At 42.0% G+C, this 15,772-nt stretch overlaps 1 protein-coding gene across 1 annotated transcript in view; it reads right to left on the bottom strand.

Annotated features, from left to right (window-relative positions):
* The window catches only part of CYRIA (CYFIP related Rac1 interactor A), a 111,010-nt gene that overhangs the window by 37,183 nt on the left and 58,055 nt on the right, over positions 1-15,772 (bottom strand). Inside the window, exon 3 of the mRNA XM_021669019.2 lies at positions 108-187. Within this exon, the coding sequence (XP_021524694.1) occupies positions 108-177 (70 nt within the window). The 5' untranslated portion in view covers positions 178-187. The remainder of the gene's footprint in view (positions 1-107; positions 188-15,772) is intronic.

Consider the following 15,772-nt stretch of genomic DNA (forward strand, 5'->3'; position numbering starts at 1 on the left):
CTTTGGATTTGGTTAAAGTATCATATAACATCTTTATGTTATAACTTCCTTATCAACAAACTAAGGTATGTAAAAAAGTTTCCATTATTACGATTTTTGAAACTTACTTTCAAAATCCAGGAAAAAGTGTGGATAGTTTTCAATTTCCCTGGTAAGGACTTTGAGCAGGTTTCCCATCCCAGCAAACCTAGGAAAGGCAACACAAAACCAAATACCATTAGCAACATAAAAAAAGACTTGCATGAATACCCATGGACCAGCTATAGCTACCGTTGAAGACCAGAAAGAAAGCATCTCTACCCAGGGGTTGAGCAATAAGGTAGCAACTCATTTCTAAATTGGTGGCAGATAAATGTCTCCGAGCTGTGCTGGGTCTCTAAAACTAGGGACATGTGGCCTAAGCCATACAAAGTATGACAATGATAGAAGTGTTATAAGCTCTCTCTGGAGAATACACTTGCACTCCATATAAAACACCAAACACACAAAAGAATATTCTATGAAAAGAATCAGGTAATTTTGTTATAGGCGATAAAGTTTAGGAATATTTTCCGAAGTGCTTCCCTTCCACTTTTCGTAATCCCCTGGATTCTTACAACAAATGTTTCAGCTTTGCTTTGTTTCCTTGCAATAGATGTGAAACATGTCATATCAGTGGACAAGACAACAAAGAGGGCATTTTTAAAATACCTGTCCAAAAACCTAAGTTCCAGAAAGCTCACGAGGAATAGAATTTAGAAAACACAGATTTACACTCCAGGAACTCCTCTTAACATGTATAAGAGGCCAGATTTCTCAGAGGAGTGGCTCCCAGGCAAATTAGAGGATCTTGTGATTTGATGTTTCAGTGGTAATGAGGTTGGATACTTCTGGAAGCTTAAAAATGAAAAGGCATAATGCCCAAAAAGTGACTCTCAGTAAAACTGCAGCCTAAGACATCTGCAAAGGTGAAGCAAATCAACAGAAAAAATATAAACTTGTTACATATCTTCAGTCTCAACTTAAAAAAAAGAAGAATAGCTAAAATGTAGGGGTTTTTTAATAAACAGAAAAAATTTTACTGCTCTCAGCTCTAGATATTATCTTCTTAGGGAAGTCACCAAGCCACTCATTCATTCAACACATATTTATGGAAGAGCAATTAAATGCTGGGCAATGTGCTCTTGGGAAGACATTCCTCTAACTCTACCGTAAGTGAATTCTTGTGCCTCAGATACCTCAGTTTGTGAAGATTAATTTGAAAAATTACTGAACTGGTGCAAGGGAACTGCTGGGCTTCAATTTTCAATGCCTATGGTTTCCAACAATATTTATGTTGATACAAGGAATTTTAAAAAACACAGCACTCTAAGCAAGACGTGGCGAGAGAAGAATGCACTGCAAGTATGACTCTGTGCATGAGAATATGCAGCAAGTGGTGGAATCTGGTCTCCATAATCCTCCGCTGGGAAAACACACATTTGCAGACATACTCCTCAATATAAATCACTAACGTGAAACCAGAAGAGAGACTGTTTAAGGAGTCTACCCTGTGTTAGATGGCCGGTGTCTAATCCCAACCGTTTTCTACTACCTCTGTTACCCAGAACAAGAGACTTCAGCTCTGTAAGGCCTCAGTTTCCTCATCTGTAAAATAAACTTTTGAAAAGGATCTATTTCATCAAGTTGTGAGAATTAATGACATAAAAGTATAAAATGCTTAGCATAGCACTTACAGGAAGTGCTCAAGAAAAATTACATGCTTTTATTATTGATGATGGTGATAGTTAATACTTGTTAAGGATTAGCCTATGGAAGGGGGATTATAATAGGCTGTATGTCGCTCTAAGGAAGAGAAGACTAACAGAGAAATGATGAGAAAAAAATTCTAAACATTATAGTTATCTAAATATTAAGTGACTTGCCTACTGAAATAGTGAGTTTTCTCTCAATGGTGATATTTAAGTAGAAAAATGCTATATCACCCCTTAACATCGTTGGAAAAATGAGTTATGTGTTGGGCAGAAGGGTGGACTAGACACATCCTAGACATCTCCAACCTTGAGGTGTAGGAATATTGTGGACATGCACACACACACACACACACACACGCACACACACACACACACAATGGAAAGCAAACACCATACTTCTCCCTCCCCGAAGATTATTCTCTGTCCTTTCTGTTATTCTTCCATTCTATCCCTGCATTTATGCACATTTCCTTTTAAGATATTTTTGAGCAAAATCCTGTTTGAGGTAGGTTCTGCCAAACTAAAGCTTGGGCTGGTAGAATCCACTCCTGCCACTAAGCAGCATTCACTAATCCTCCTGGGTCTCTAAGAAATAATCTGTTTGAGGGTGGGGAGGGTGGGGAGGGATAACATAGGGAGAAGTGCCAGATATAGTATGCACCTAAAGTAAAAAAATAAAAAAAGAAATAATCTGTTTCCAGCTTAATGAACAATTTCAGCTTGGACTTGGAGTCACTTCTTGTAGGAAGATGATTTTACTGTTTGATGGAAGTTAAATATTCTTAAGTTTCTTAGTTTTGTGCTATGAATGTGTCATAAGGGACTTACATGGATTGGGCTTCCTCCTAAAATTCTGTCTTGTATGTGATTTTACTTTCAGAGTACCTGAGTAGAAAATATGTCAAGCCTTTGAAACTCATAACAGATAGAAACAAACACATGTAAAAATATGTCCAAATATTAGCTGAGGAATTCTAGCTCTTCAAAATGTTATCTCAGTGGTTTGGCTGATATCATCAGATATTTTGGAACATCATTCTAACATCAACCAAGATTAATTACTTGAAACTCCCAGTATTCTAGATGTGTTACCTCTCAAGCAGGGACCTCTAGAACAATGGCTGTGGACACTGTGTAGAAACAGAGTTCAAGTCTAGTTTCATGGAACCTAGAAAAGCTGTGTTTCATTTTGTTATGGTCAAATGATTTGATGCTTACTGCCCCATGCCAAGGTGATAAGAATTCATGGGAGTATCTTCTGGTTTAGTGAGATCTGCAGAGTGAATTGGTCCATTATCACACAGATGGTCACCTAGTAGACACCACAGTCATTTTTAATTGGAACTAGAGTTTTACTTGGAAAGACCTCTCATCCATATTCTGCATAACAGACACTCTCCAATTATTTTTCAAGCAGCTCGTCAGTAAATACAAAATATACATAGCCATTAACACAGTACTAGTGAAATAGCTTACTTAATACATATAGAGCTTCTTAAGTTATCTCATTCAATAAAATGACTTTAGTTATTATGCACTGTTACAGAATGCAAATAAGTAACAGAAGTAGAAGGAGTAGGACAGAAAAAGTGAAACAGTAAAGTAAAGGTAGCGGCAAGAAGTAGATGAATTATAAGCCATCCGATCCAGGACATTTGTTGATGGCTTATCACTTTGGGATCCTGGATAGCCAAAGAAAAGAAGTGTCCCCTTCAATATTTGGTGTTCAGAAAATACAAACAGGTTATACTAGAGAAGTACAGCTCTTTTTTTTTTTATTGAAAAAAGGAAAAAGAGTCATGGCTAAGAGAGAGTCAAGACAAAGTGAAACCTCCTCTGGTTTCTAAGAGAAGAGGCTGTTTCACAGAGGAAGTCATATTTGAGAATGAGTTGAGTCTCTGAGCTCCCATGGGCAGAGCTGTGGTTTCACGGCCAAATGGGTGACAGAGTAGCTTGGCTGGGGTGTACTCTGAAGAGCTGGAAATTCTGGATTCTACATTCTATTTGGTGATTCCATGGATACCCTCCTAATGTGACCTGGCGCTGGGTCCATCTCAAAGGACGTCAGTTCATCACTTTTCTCTATGGTGTGGGAGCTTATATCAGAGGGAATACGGCAATCCAGCAAGCGCTCTGAGATCCCTAGGAGGACTTTAATCTCAGTTTCTTAAAATGATGATGATTCGTGGCAGTTTCTACAGATAAATAAACTGCTTATGTAGGTTCAGAGAATAGGAAATGTCTCCATTTCTCCCAAAGCGGAGAAGGAGAAACATTTCAAGAAGGAGAGAAGTATGGCAAAAAATGTAGGTAAAAAAAATACTGAAAGATTAGAAATAGAATGCATAAAGGAGGATAAGAGATGTTCTAGGCATAAAACAGTTTAAGTAGTAATTTGTAGAGCATTCGTATTTGTAGAGCTATGTGTAGAGTTTATTACTTAAATCTAGTATGTTGTATATACTGTAAAGTTTAGGCTTACTTTAGACACACACACACACACACACACACACACACACACACACGCACACACTGACTCCCTTGGCATCTTCAGAAATCATTTCTAAGTTGAAGTCCTACCCGGACATAATGTAGCTACACTGGTGCACATGCAAGTTTTCAGATCTAAATTCATTCCTGTGGGGAGGGTCTGGTGGGGGCGGAGCAAGGAGAGAGTACAAGTTGAGTATTCCAATTTCAAAAACCTGAAATCTGAAATGCTCTAAAATCTAAAACTTTTTTGTTTGTTTGTTTTGAGACAGAGTTTTGCTCTTGTCCAGGCTGGAGTGCAATAGCATGATCTCAGCTTACCGCAACTTCCACCACCAGGGTTCAAGTGGTTCTCCTGCCTCAGCCTCCCAAGTAGCTGGGATTACAGACATGTACCACCAGGCCTAGCTAATTTTGTAGTTTTAGTGGAGATGGGGCTTCTCCATGTTGGTCAGCCTGGTCTTGAACTGCTGACCTCAGGTGTCCGCTCGCCTCAGACTTCCAAAGTGCTGGAATTACAGGCGTGAGCCACCAAGCCCAGCCTAAAACTTTTTGAGCACTGACATGACACTCAAAGGAAATGCTTATTGGACTCCAGATTTTTGTACCTGGAATGTTCGACCAGGAGGTATGATAATCAAAAAAAAATCTGAAATCAAAACGCTTCTGGTCCCAAGCATTTTGGATAAAGGATACTCAACCTGTACAAGGTCTTGGCTACCAGGTGAAGAGACAGCAGAGCATATACCAGTTGGATACACACTCATGAGGGGATGGGGTCTTGAAAATCAACATCCTTTATTTGGATGTTTCTGCTTTGGAGAGGGGCATTGGAAGGTGGCCCTCCTTTCATCTGTGTCCTCTCCGGGTGGCCTTTTACTCTCAGAGGCGCCAGTCTTCCCTGCCTAGATTTTACAGGACTTCGCCCCTTCTCTACTGAAGTGAAGGTGTCTGGGCATCTGGGTCACTGGGTCCCTGGCATTTGCTGGGTCTATTTCCCGATGCATTGTAACCTGGGACTAATTTACAGAGATTAAGACACAGTTTTGAGAATCTGAAAGACAGAGTAGGCCAAAGTAACAACATGGCTTATCCAAAGGGGTGCATACTATAAGTAATACGTGAACGGGATCATAGAAAAAAGTGTACCACCTAACTGCCTGTTACTCCAGAGCAAGTCATTGTAGCTGTGAGTCTTGGGTTCCTCATCTGCAAAACAGTAATATAATAGTATCTCCTGCATGGAACTTTTGCAAGCTTAAATGAACTGAGTGTGAAAGCACCATGTGTATTGTAAAGGGCTGGGAAAATATTACATAAAATTGTTCAACATTACAGCTCCTCTTATAGTTTAAGGTATTCAGGGAATCTGATAAATGGATTGACGTCCCCAGCATCGTATGATTCCACATGATTTCCATTTTTCTTTATGTTTCAAGTTTGGTGTCCTAAGATCCATGGTCCTTTATGCATATCTTCTCCACATTAAACTATAGCCAGGTAAATGCTTATAGGCATTAATGGCTGAAAGAGATTTTTCTACATTCAAGACACTGTATTTTAGATACGTTTTCTTATTTCATATTCAAAATATACTTGGGGGAAGACATACATTATTAGAGATTGGAAAACTTAGAATTATTAAAATTAAGTGTAGAAGCTGATTAAAAATATAAATTCTTATGAAAAACAATTAAATTTTCAAAAGAACAATTTTTACATAAGTTTGTGATAATTAGAAGCTTCAGGTAATTTTACAAAAATTTAAACCCATATTTAATGCAAAATTCCCAAGCATAAAAATGCTTTTAAAAATATGAATGATGAGGTCACTCTTTTAACAATACTCAGATTATCACCAATATTTTACCTTTGTTTTTCTTTTTTGAGACTGAGTCTCACTCTGTTGCCCAGGCTGGAGTGCAGTGGCGCAATCTTGGCTCACTGCAACCTCCGCCTCCCAGGTTCAAGCAATTCTCCTGCCTCAGCTGCCCAAGTAGCTGGAATTACAGGCAGCTGCCTTCATGCCTGGCTAATTTTTGTATTTTTAGTAGAGATGGGGTTTCACCTTGTTGGCCAGGATGGTCTTGATCTCCTGACTTTGTGGTCCGCCCACCTCAGACTCCCAAAGTGCTGGGATTAGAGGTGCAAGCCACCGGGCCCAGCCAGATTTTACTTTTTAACCAAACAGTTGTGTCTATGTGTACCCCATGTCATATAGCACAAAGTCTAAGGAAAATAATTATCTAATAAAGAGAACTCACCCAAAGTAGTTCATAAATACTGCTACTGAAAAGAAATGAAATGTCAAAGAACATAGAGTTAACATGTAGATTTTCTAGCAATCTGAAGCAGGGGACTTGGGGTGGCTGCCCACTCCAGTCCTAGGAGATCTGGTTTATCTTCGTCAACACTGACTCTCTTGGTGACAGTGACCTACTTAAGTAAAAGGAAAGAGCAATGCCTGTCCCATGAAAAGGTAATCTGATAACAGTTTGGGTGGCAAGTTTCTTCTACCTCCTTTGGTTTTCTAATAAAAATGCTCCCTTTAACAATTACTCTGAGAGAATTAATCCCCAGGGCACTTACAGGTGGGGTATGCACTGAGAAAGGACATGGCTTCAGCATTCAGGTGATGCACATTCTATTTCGGGAAACAGCACGAGTTTAATTAAACAATTTAATCTATCTAAAAGTACATTCCTGGTAAATCCTAAGTACTCAAAGATATTAATTGAATGTGAAAATAATAGTTTGTACCCGATACATATTAAGTAACAGAGTAATTATAGTTATTACTACTATTTATGAGAGAAACAGGAACATCAGCATTTGATTGAGTGCCCACTGTGCATGCGGCACTATACTTGAAGCGTTCACACACTTTATTTCATTCAAAACTTACAGCAAACTTCAGGTAGCTATCATTATCTTCATATTGATTGGGGGGATAAAATGGAGGCTCAAATGGCTAAGCAACTTTCCAAATACTACAAGAGAATAAAAGATAGAGTCACATTTGACATTGAAAATCTGTGAATCTGAAGTCTATGCTCTTTTCTGCACAGGAGAAGTCCTAGGGCCCCACATCCCTAGGAGGCCCCTGCTTGGGGACTTCAGAGAGTGTGGTCAGCCGAAGGTGTGTGGAGGATGCTGTATTGCTGAATGGACATACTTGTTTTTCTGGGGAGAGAGCCCACAGTTTCCATTAGATTCCAAAGGGGCTGGGTCTACACCAGTGCTACTCAATAGCATGTACAGGAAGGGAGGTGTTTCTTCAGGAACTGAAGGAAAAGAGAAAACCATGTGGGGCGAAGTCTTCTGGAAGGGCTTGCTCCATAGAAGAAGCAAGCTGCCACCCACACGTGAAGAATCCTGGGAATCCGGGTTGGGTGAGAGAAGACCTCCAGCTAGAGAGGGATTCTGAGTGTGAAGGGAACACAGGATACACATTGGGTGACTCATCAATCCTCTGAAAACCGAAGATTTATTCCGCAAGATTCATTTATTGCACTAGTATTTTAAAATGGGTCTTTCAATTTTTTTCCCCCAAGTAGTCCAGAAGAAGGGCGTTTCTCTAGTCACTTTAGGAGTGGGAGCAGTGATTCTAAAGAGGTATACCCTTGCCAAGGGAGGCACTCATCTTTAAAGGGTGACAATTTTGGAGGCACACATGGTATTTCCTATGACCGCTTTCTTGGCTCTCAGCTCAAAACCACTTCTATGAGAGTTGGCTTTAAGGCTACTCAGTGGAAAACCATGACTCTCTTTAAAAAATAATTTTCTAGTCACATTTCCAGTTTCAAAAAAGGGAAGAGATTTCATACACACAGACACTTTTTTTTCACTATTTGGAGCTATATTTTTGTTTAGAAGAAAAAAAATTAAATTGATAACATTAGCTGCACTCCCAGAGTATAAAACCAAATGAAATCAAGCAGAGATTATTTTAAAAAGATGTGATCACGGTTTATGGAGAAATTTGTTTGTTTTCTATGAATAAGACACGTCAAAGGATGCAAGCCCAGGGAACAGGGCAGTGTGAATGATGACCTCTGCCTGCGTACACCGAAATTTCAATGCTCAGTCTTCATGATTAGATAACAAGCTCCTAGGATATTTCTTTTTTGGTTATGACTATTTGAAAGGACAATTCCTAAGCCAATGCTACTTTTTATCAATAATGAACAGAAGGTGAGAAAATAAATAAATACAACAGCAGCCCTACCAGGGTTTATTTTCTAACATTTTTCTTAAGGTCTAAGACGATAATACTCATCTCTAACAGATAATAAGACCTCTACCAGAAGGGGTAGATTGTCTTATCATTTTGAATAACCCAATAGCTTCCAGAATCTATAATCTCTGGCATCTCTGGTGCAAAGACTTAAAGAAATCGAGGACTCGGATTACTTACAACTCAACATTCTGGGAATAAGGAAATCCTGGCTCATCCTTTTTTTTTTTTTTTTTTTTTTTTTTCAACATAGCATTTAAACTACAGACTGAACATGAATACAGCAATGACATATATTTATATAATTTCACATCTTTGTCAAAGATGTGTCTGACTGCATTTATCTTCAGTGTCAGCATGTGTCAAAGGGAGGAAAGTTATCATTAGACTCATTTTACAGGTAAGAACGCTATGAACAGGTATGTAAGTATCCTTCTCAAGGTCTTCCAGATGGGTCCTGGACTTCATAATATAAAGTCCTCCTACATCCCCAAATTTCATCCCCAAATGCTGTATTGTTGAATCAATATGCTAATTTTTCTGGGGAGAGAGCCCACAGCTTCCGTTAGATTTCAAAGGGGCTGGGTCTACACTAGTGGGTCTACAGGAAGGGAGGTGTTTTCTCAGGATCTGAAGGAAAAGAGAAAACCATGTGGGATGAAGTCTTCTGGAAGGGCTTGCTCCATAGAAGCAGCAAGCTGCCACCCAGATGTGAAGAATCCTGGGAATCCAGGTTGGCTGAGAATATACTCTACATTAGAACTGAGGTCATCTTTTGAAAGCCCTCATTTTACAACAAAAGGATGGGCTCAAGAATCCCCAGCATTAGGGTCAAAGAATAGACTAGAAGTGGCTATCAATCTCATGCTCTGTCCATTAATACAAAAAGTAAATGGGACTTCAAGTTCATTTTCTAAGACATGATGAACTCAGAATGCTCTCTATTCCCTAGCAAGGACACCCTGGCTGGTGGTCGAGAATAATTTTGCACACTTCTCTTCCTCCTCACCTTGATTTTCCTAATCCATACCCTTGCAGAGCTTGCCAGTGTCCTGCAAATAGCCTCTAACTTGATCTTCCTGACACCAGTCTTGTCTCCATTCCACTCATTTCCATGCTGCCAGCAGAGACATCTTCCTAATCACAAATCTGAGATGTTACTTCCTTGCTTAACATGCTTCTGTGGCTCCTCAGTGCCTGCTGGATAAAATGCATTCAAATGCATGCACTGCGCACAGAAAGCCTGGCTCCTGTCCCTCCACTCCAGCTTTGCCCTGCACGTCCCGTCCCTAGAGGGGCTCTGCTCCTGACTGCCTCAGGGCCCTGGCACATGCTGCTCTGTCTGCTTAACATTCTTAATGATCTGCAGGCCAGAGTGAGGAGGGTGCTTTATGTATTACTATATTTTATTTTTTACAACAACCACATGAAAGTTACTCTAATTATCCCAATTTCAGAGATAAAGAATCTTAGAGACTTAAAAACTTGCTGCAGCTCACCAATGACAGAACAGGGTCACTGGAATCCCCTTCTATCTGACCTCTAAGCACCAGGTCTTGGCAATTGCTTCCCCACACCTGCTTTCAAGTAGGAGGGTGGAAATCAGGATCCTTGGAAGGACTTCCTGTGCCCTCCCCCTCCCCTTCTATTCTACACAAGCAAAAACAAAAGCCACTCTCGTGAGTGAGCTCCTCCTCTCTGCTCACCTAACACGCCTTGTGTGCCATGTGACAGTGCATATCACAGCAAACCATAATTATATATGCTTTCTCTGGTATCTCCCTGTCTTCTGGGGCAGGGCTGCTTTTACACCTCCTTGTATTCCCAGCACTTAGGACAGGCCTGGCATGTAGTAAGCACTGGAAAATAAGTCCTTAGGATTGTTCTGACTGGTGGTTCCCAAGCCTCAGTCCCTCCAAGGCAAAATGAGAAAAAAAAAAAAAAAAGCCTACGTGATGAGCCTTTCATCATGTAGGTGTTTCATAGAAACACCATTTCTACGTCACAAGGTTTTTATTTATCTTATAAAATGATGTTGTAGTTGTCTCCTAAATTTGCCAGGTTTATGTGCATATGTTACTGGTTTATGAAATCCTGAGGTCTAGGAACACTCACCTGGCCAATGCCTTGTGCCGGGCTGGGAGCAGAGCTACAAGCGCAACCTGGCCTCCCACATCGTCAGGCTGGCGGCTGCATCTGCACCTGCTACCTCGCTTTGTTTTACCATGAGTCTGACTTCGCTACAATGGGGCCCCAAGATTTCCCCAGCAGGGGACAAGAAAAGAAGAGTAGAGGAAAACAGTCCAGTTTTGGCTTTAGGAATGTTTCTGGAGACTGGATGTGATTTTAGGAGGGCGATTAAGACAATCTACCTTTCAAGCTCATCAACAAGGTTCAGAGTTGGAGAAATCCTGATGGGGAGCCAGGGCGGCTCCTGCTGTCAGTGACATCAAAGGCTTGCAGATGTCCCACAGTGCTCTACAAAGTCAGCAGCACTTCTGGCTCCTCCCAACCATCGGCTGACATCCAGTGGGTGTCCCAGGAGGAAGGCGCCCGGCCCTGACATGTCTAGAATTCAGATGACTCAGACACGCTTTCTCCTGGTCACCACAGAACCCCATATACAACATTACACCCTCTGACTGTTTTGAATTACAGGCAAAACAAACTACCCATTTCCATTTAATCATCGGCTTACAACATGTCAGATACAAAATAGGTGCTGTTAAAAAATACTTCTCAACTACAGGTACATTTCTTAAGTGACATAAGCAGCTGCTTTTCTGTGGGAAAATACGCAGCAGGGGAATGAAGTAGCTCGGTTGATAACTTCTGGGAGCCTGTATTTGCTAAACCAGGTTAGCGATTTTAGATGGCTGGGCTGGGCTGTATATCCCTGCTCCATCTGCCATCTTTTGCAATGAAGTCATGAGGTTTTCGGTTCCGTTGTCGGAAGTATTGCCAAGAATCCAACAGATGATTTCTTTCCAAGATGAAGGAAGAAAACTGAAGTGGAGTGAGTCTATTAAGCACTTTCATCTGACAATAAAAATGAGTTAATGGCTAAAATGTGTTTTCAAAACGTTTTAACACTGCAAGTAATGGTACTCGAATGGGAAAATGCCTTGAATATTCTCATCGATCATTAATACCATGGTGTCCCTCAAAAGGTCTTGGCATTCCCCGTGGAATACAAGCTGCTAGAGTCCAGTTGTAAGGCAATTCATGGGAATTTAAAAAAAAAATGCCAAGAAACCATTATGGAATTAAACAATTAAGTGCAGGTTTAAAATAGCTCTTTCAATATCTGAGTTCAGTTTTCTGAAATAGACTATTACCTCATCAGAGCTAATTTTTCCATAAACATCAATATTACAGCAGCAAAATGTACCCAAGAAATGAGGGCAAAATTAATTCTTTTTTAGAGAATGAAAGTCAATGTGTCCCCTGATTTCAAATGCTAGTGAACGTGAGAGCAATCAAACTGGGCTCAGCTCTGGCCCAGGCCACAGCTGGGAAGTCAGCAGTGAACCTGTCCCCTTTCTCTTGGGAAATCAAGAACACACTGATGAGAAAACTGCTTGAGACGTCTGCTTCTCACCTAAGCAGGTGGACACTCTCAGCCCACCCAGGCCCGTGCTGCCTCATTTTAAAGGGAAAGGGATCCCTGCAGGGCAAGGGGCCCCAGAGACCCAAGCACTCATCTTGGAGATGCCATTCACTTAATGTAACTTTGGGCAAGTTCCTCTTCCTCTCTGGGTTGGCTTCAGCTCCATTCTAGAAAGTGAACGGGAACGCCTAGAAGTTACCTCAAATTTGGGCTGTTCTGACAGTGAGTTCGCTTAAACAGACTGTCAGTTCTTTTGGATTACAAACCTCCTTCCTCCAGAATTCTTTCTCAAGTATTTATATCAGCAACAGCCAGGACCCTCTAACCCTCTGAGAGCAGAGCTGTAGGCGAAGTCTTGTCGTGGGCACCGCTGATCAACTCCTCCTTGCTGAGATGCTTGGGACCCACCCTCGTCCTCATCTCTCACCTCTCTGGAAGCTCCTCCTAAGTTTCTACTTTCTCCATCTGGCCTTTAAGTCTTGGTCTCCATGTTCTTTCTTCAGCCTTTTCTCATCCTCCCTGGTGAGACCTTTTGGACTCCAACTTCCACTCACAGGCGGATGACTCTCAACCTCTTGCTCTACATTGGGCTTCTGTTCCCAGGGCCAGGCCGCAAGCACAGCCATTTGGGGAAGGCCACAGAAATCTCACTTTCTACCCTTCCCAAAATCTCATCCTCCCTCACCCAATGAAAGGCATTATTATCCTCCCAGTGACACCCTCAATATTCACTATTCAATAATAACGAAAGGCATTACTATCCTCCCAGTCTCAGCCCGGGGCACCACCTGAGATTCCCCCACCTGCTGTACCCCTTGATCTACTCTCCCACCAAATGCTCTCCATGCCTCCCTTAGATCCATGCCTCTTCCCTCTGCCCTACTCTTGGGTGTCCTCGTCTTCTCTCTCTCTAGTCTCTCTCTCTCCTCCTCCCACTCTTAAATTGGATACTCGAGAGCCCTGGTATCATTCATCAGTCTCTGAACATATTGCAGGGAATGTCACATGTACAGTGAGTTCTGAGGAATTAAGTCTCTTCCATTTCTGTTACCTTACAATAGGACTAAAAACAAAACAAAACAAAACAAAAAAGCCCTGCCTGGCTTTCGTTCCCCAGGAAACTGCATCATGCATTTGTTCATGAAGTTTATCTGCCCCTGTAGTTCTCTGGCAGGTGGTAAAATGCAACCTATCAGGTCAAGGGGCAGGGAGGTGAGTCCTGATAAAAGCGGGGCTTCTGAGAAGCAAAAGGCCCTGCAGAATTCAATGGCCTCAGGACCATGGGATGACTTGACATCTAAGGTTTCCAGATGTTGAGGATTCTTAAACGAGCTCACCTGGGTACCAAAGGAGGCTTTGGAGTTTACATGTCAAAGCTCAGGGAATTTGCTCCTAGGTCAAATTTATTTTAGAAAATGCAGGCGGATATCAAAAATTATTTTAGTATCAAAAAAAAATCCAATAATAGCTATCACATACTAAAAACCTGAAGAATTTGAGGCCAAGGGAGGTTAGCATGCTCCATGAAATCTCAAGCATCAAGAATGTCCAGAATGTCAAAACCTCACTTGAAATCTCGGAGACAGGTGCGGCTCTGCCTTTGTTTCCAGCTTCTGAAGGAGCAATTGCCGTTGTTTTCAACGTACTCTTCACTGCAAACAAAACTAACATGTTAAAGTCAAAGTCCTGGCTTGGAACTCCAGCAAGCTGGGCAGACCGTCAACCTAAGGCTGGAACAGGAAAGGTGGATGAGGTGAGAGCCTACAGAGCGGTGGGAGGTGGGCCTGTCAGGCAGGGAGGGGCCAAGGCGGGGAGCTGCTATTTCTTGAAACAGAATCCAGGGGGCAAATAGAACACAGAGTTAGTTGTGTAGATGAAGTTAGCCATGGTTAGCGTAAACGCTTGCCAAGCTGGCTGTCAAATAAAGGTCGGTAAAATTTTTACTTGGTATGCTAGGCTATAAACCTGGCTTGGAGCTCTCTTTCAAGATCCTGCCCCTCTGCTGAAACTCCTCTGATCACTCTGCACAGAAGCCACACCAGAATATGACAGTGCAAGTGTTCAAGTGGTCTTGGCTCCTTGCTTCTTTTTTTTTTTTTCCCCAAGATGGAGTCTGCTTTGTCATCCAGGCTGGAGTGCAGTGGCACTATCTCGGCTCACTGCTACCTCTGCCTCCCGGATTCAAGTGATTCTTCTGCCTTAGCCTCCCAGGCAGCTGGGATTACAGCTGCATGCTACCACATCTGGCTAATTTTTGTATTTTTAGTAGAGACAGCGTTTCACTATGTTGGCCAGGCTGGTTTTGAACTCTTGGCCTCAAGTAATCCACCCGCTTAGGCACCCAAAGTGCTGAGCTTACAGGTGTGAGCCACAGTGCCTGGCTTTTTCTCTGTGTTTTTGCTCATGCTGTTCCCTTTTCCTGGAATGTCTAAAGACGCTCTAACTATCGTTTCTCCCAGTAACCTCCTCCCCAAGCCTCAGACATAAGTAAGCACCTTTGCTGTTGTGGATTCTTGCAGGGACTATCTCTGACTGGCTGTCCATGTTTTAGCCATTTCAATCACGCCTCCTCACTCTTCCCCACCCAACCACCAAGCAGGGTCCGACACATCCCATTCTTCATTTATGGCCACTGAGATGGATCAGATGGGCTGAGTAAGTAGTTGCTATGCAGCAACACCAAAGACATCAACCACACAGACTGAGTAGAGAAAACAGTCACTGGTGAGAAAAACAGGTCAGAGAAAAATAAGCATTTCCCCAAATAAAAACATTTTTGGGTGATTGGTCCTTTTGTTTTAGGATCACAGACTGCTTTGAAAATCTAATGAAAACTGGCTTTCTCAGAAAAATGTACACATGCAGACTGATATATTTTCAGGAGGTAAAATAAATACACGGAAGTCCAGAAACAAGGAAATCCCTCATCTATTTGAAGATCACAAATTTCAGTTTATAGATGGCCAAGTGGAATGAGGATGGCGATTCGTAGCGTGTGGACCACAGACCAAGCTACTTTAAAAACGAAAGGGAATCATTTCATAGAAACAGCATGAGCTTTACGTTGGGAGAGTCATTGGACTCTTCTGAATCTGCGTTTCCCTTGTGAGTGAAATGCAAATCAAAATATTTCCTTCTCAGTATCGTAGTAAGACAATGGCAGGTAAAGCTCTTAATGCAGCATCTGGCATGCAGTAAGTCCCGACAACAAATAAGTATCTACGCCCCCTGCCTCGCATTTTAAAAATTGCAACCACAGTGCAAACAAGTCATTTCCCTTTCAGCAATAAATCCTGCACTGCTGCTTTGGAGCTGGAGAAGAAAGCCGACTCAGACCACCACGTCAGTGAAGAGGTGAAGCTGGGTGCTGAACCGCTGCTGCGACGGGATCATTCACATGACTATTAATCATACAAGAGCCCATTTATGACAAACGCAGGTCACTCCCTTTGCATGACAAGGCACATGGGTCCACAGAGCCCCATTATCCAAAAAAAAACAGAGCATTGTGGGCGATACAGGCGAAAGCGAGTGCAAACACACAAGCGGACATTGTAAGGCTGTTTGCACAACCCCGCCGTGCTCCTCGCGGATTTCCTGCCAAGGAGACATTTAGATCTCACAGAGGCGGCTGCAGACATTTGCTCATTCAACATGGCTTCAGGCAGTGGCTGCGGAAACCTGGTGCATGGTACCCTCTGC

Source organism: Aotus nancymaae, unplaced genomic scaffold (genome assembly GCF_030222135.1).
Source record: "Aotus nancymaae isolate 86718 unplaced genomic scaffold, 86718_ANA_hifiasm-v0.15.2.pri h1tg000057l, whole genome shotgun sequence".
NCBI classification, from domain to species: domain Eukaryota; kingdom Metazoa; phylum Chordata; class Mammalia; order Primates; family Aotidae; genus Aotus; species Aotus nancymaae.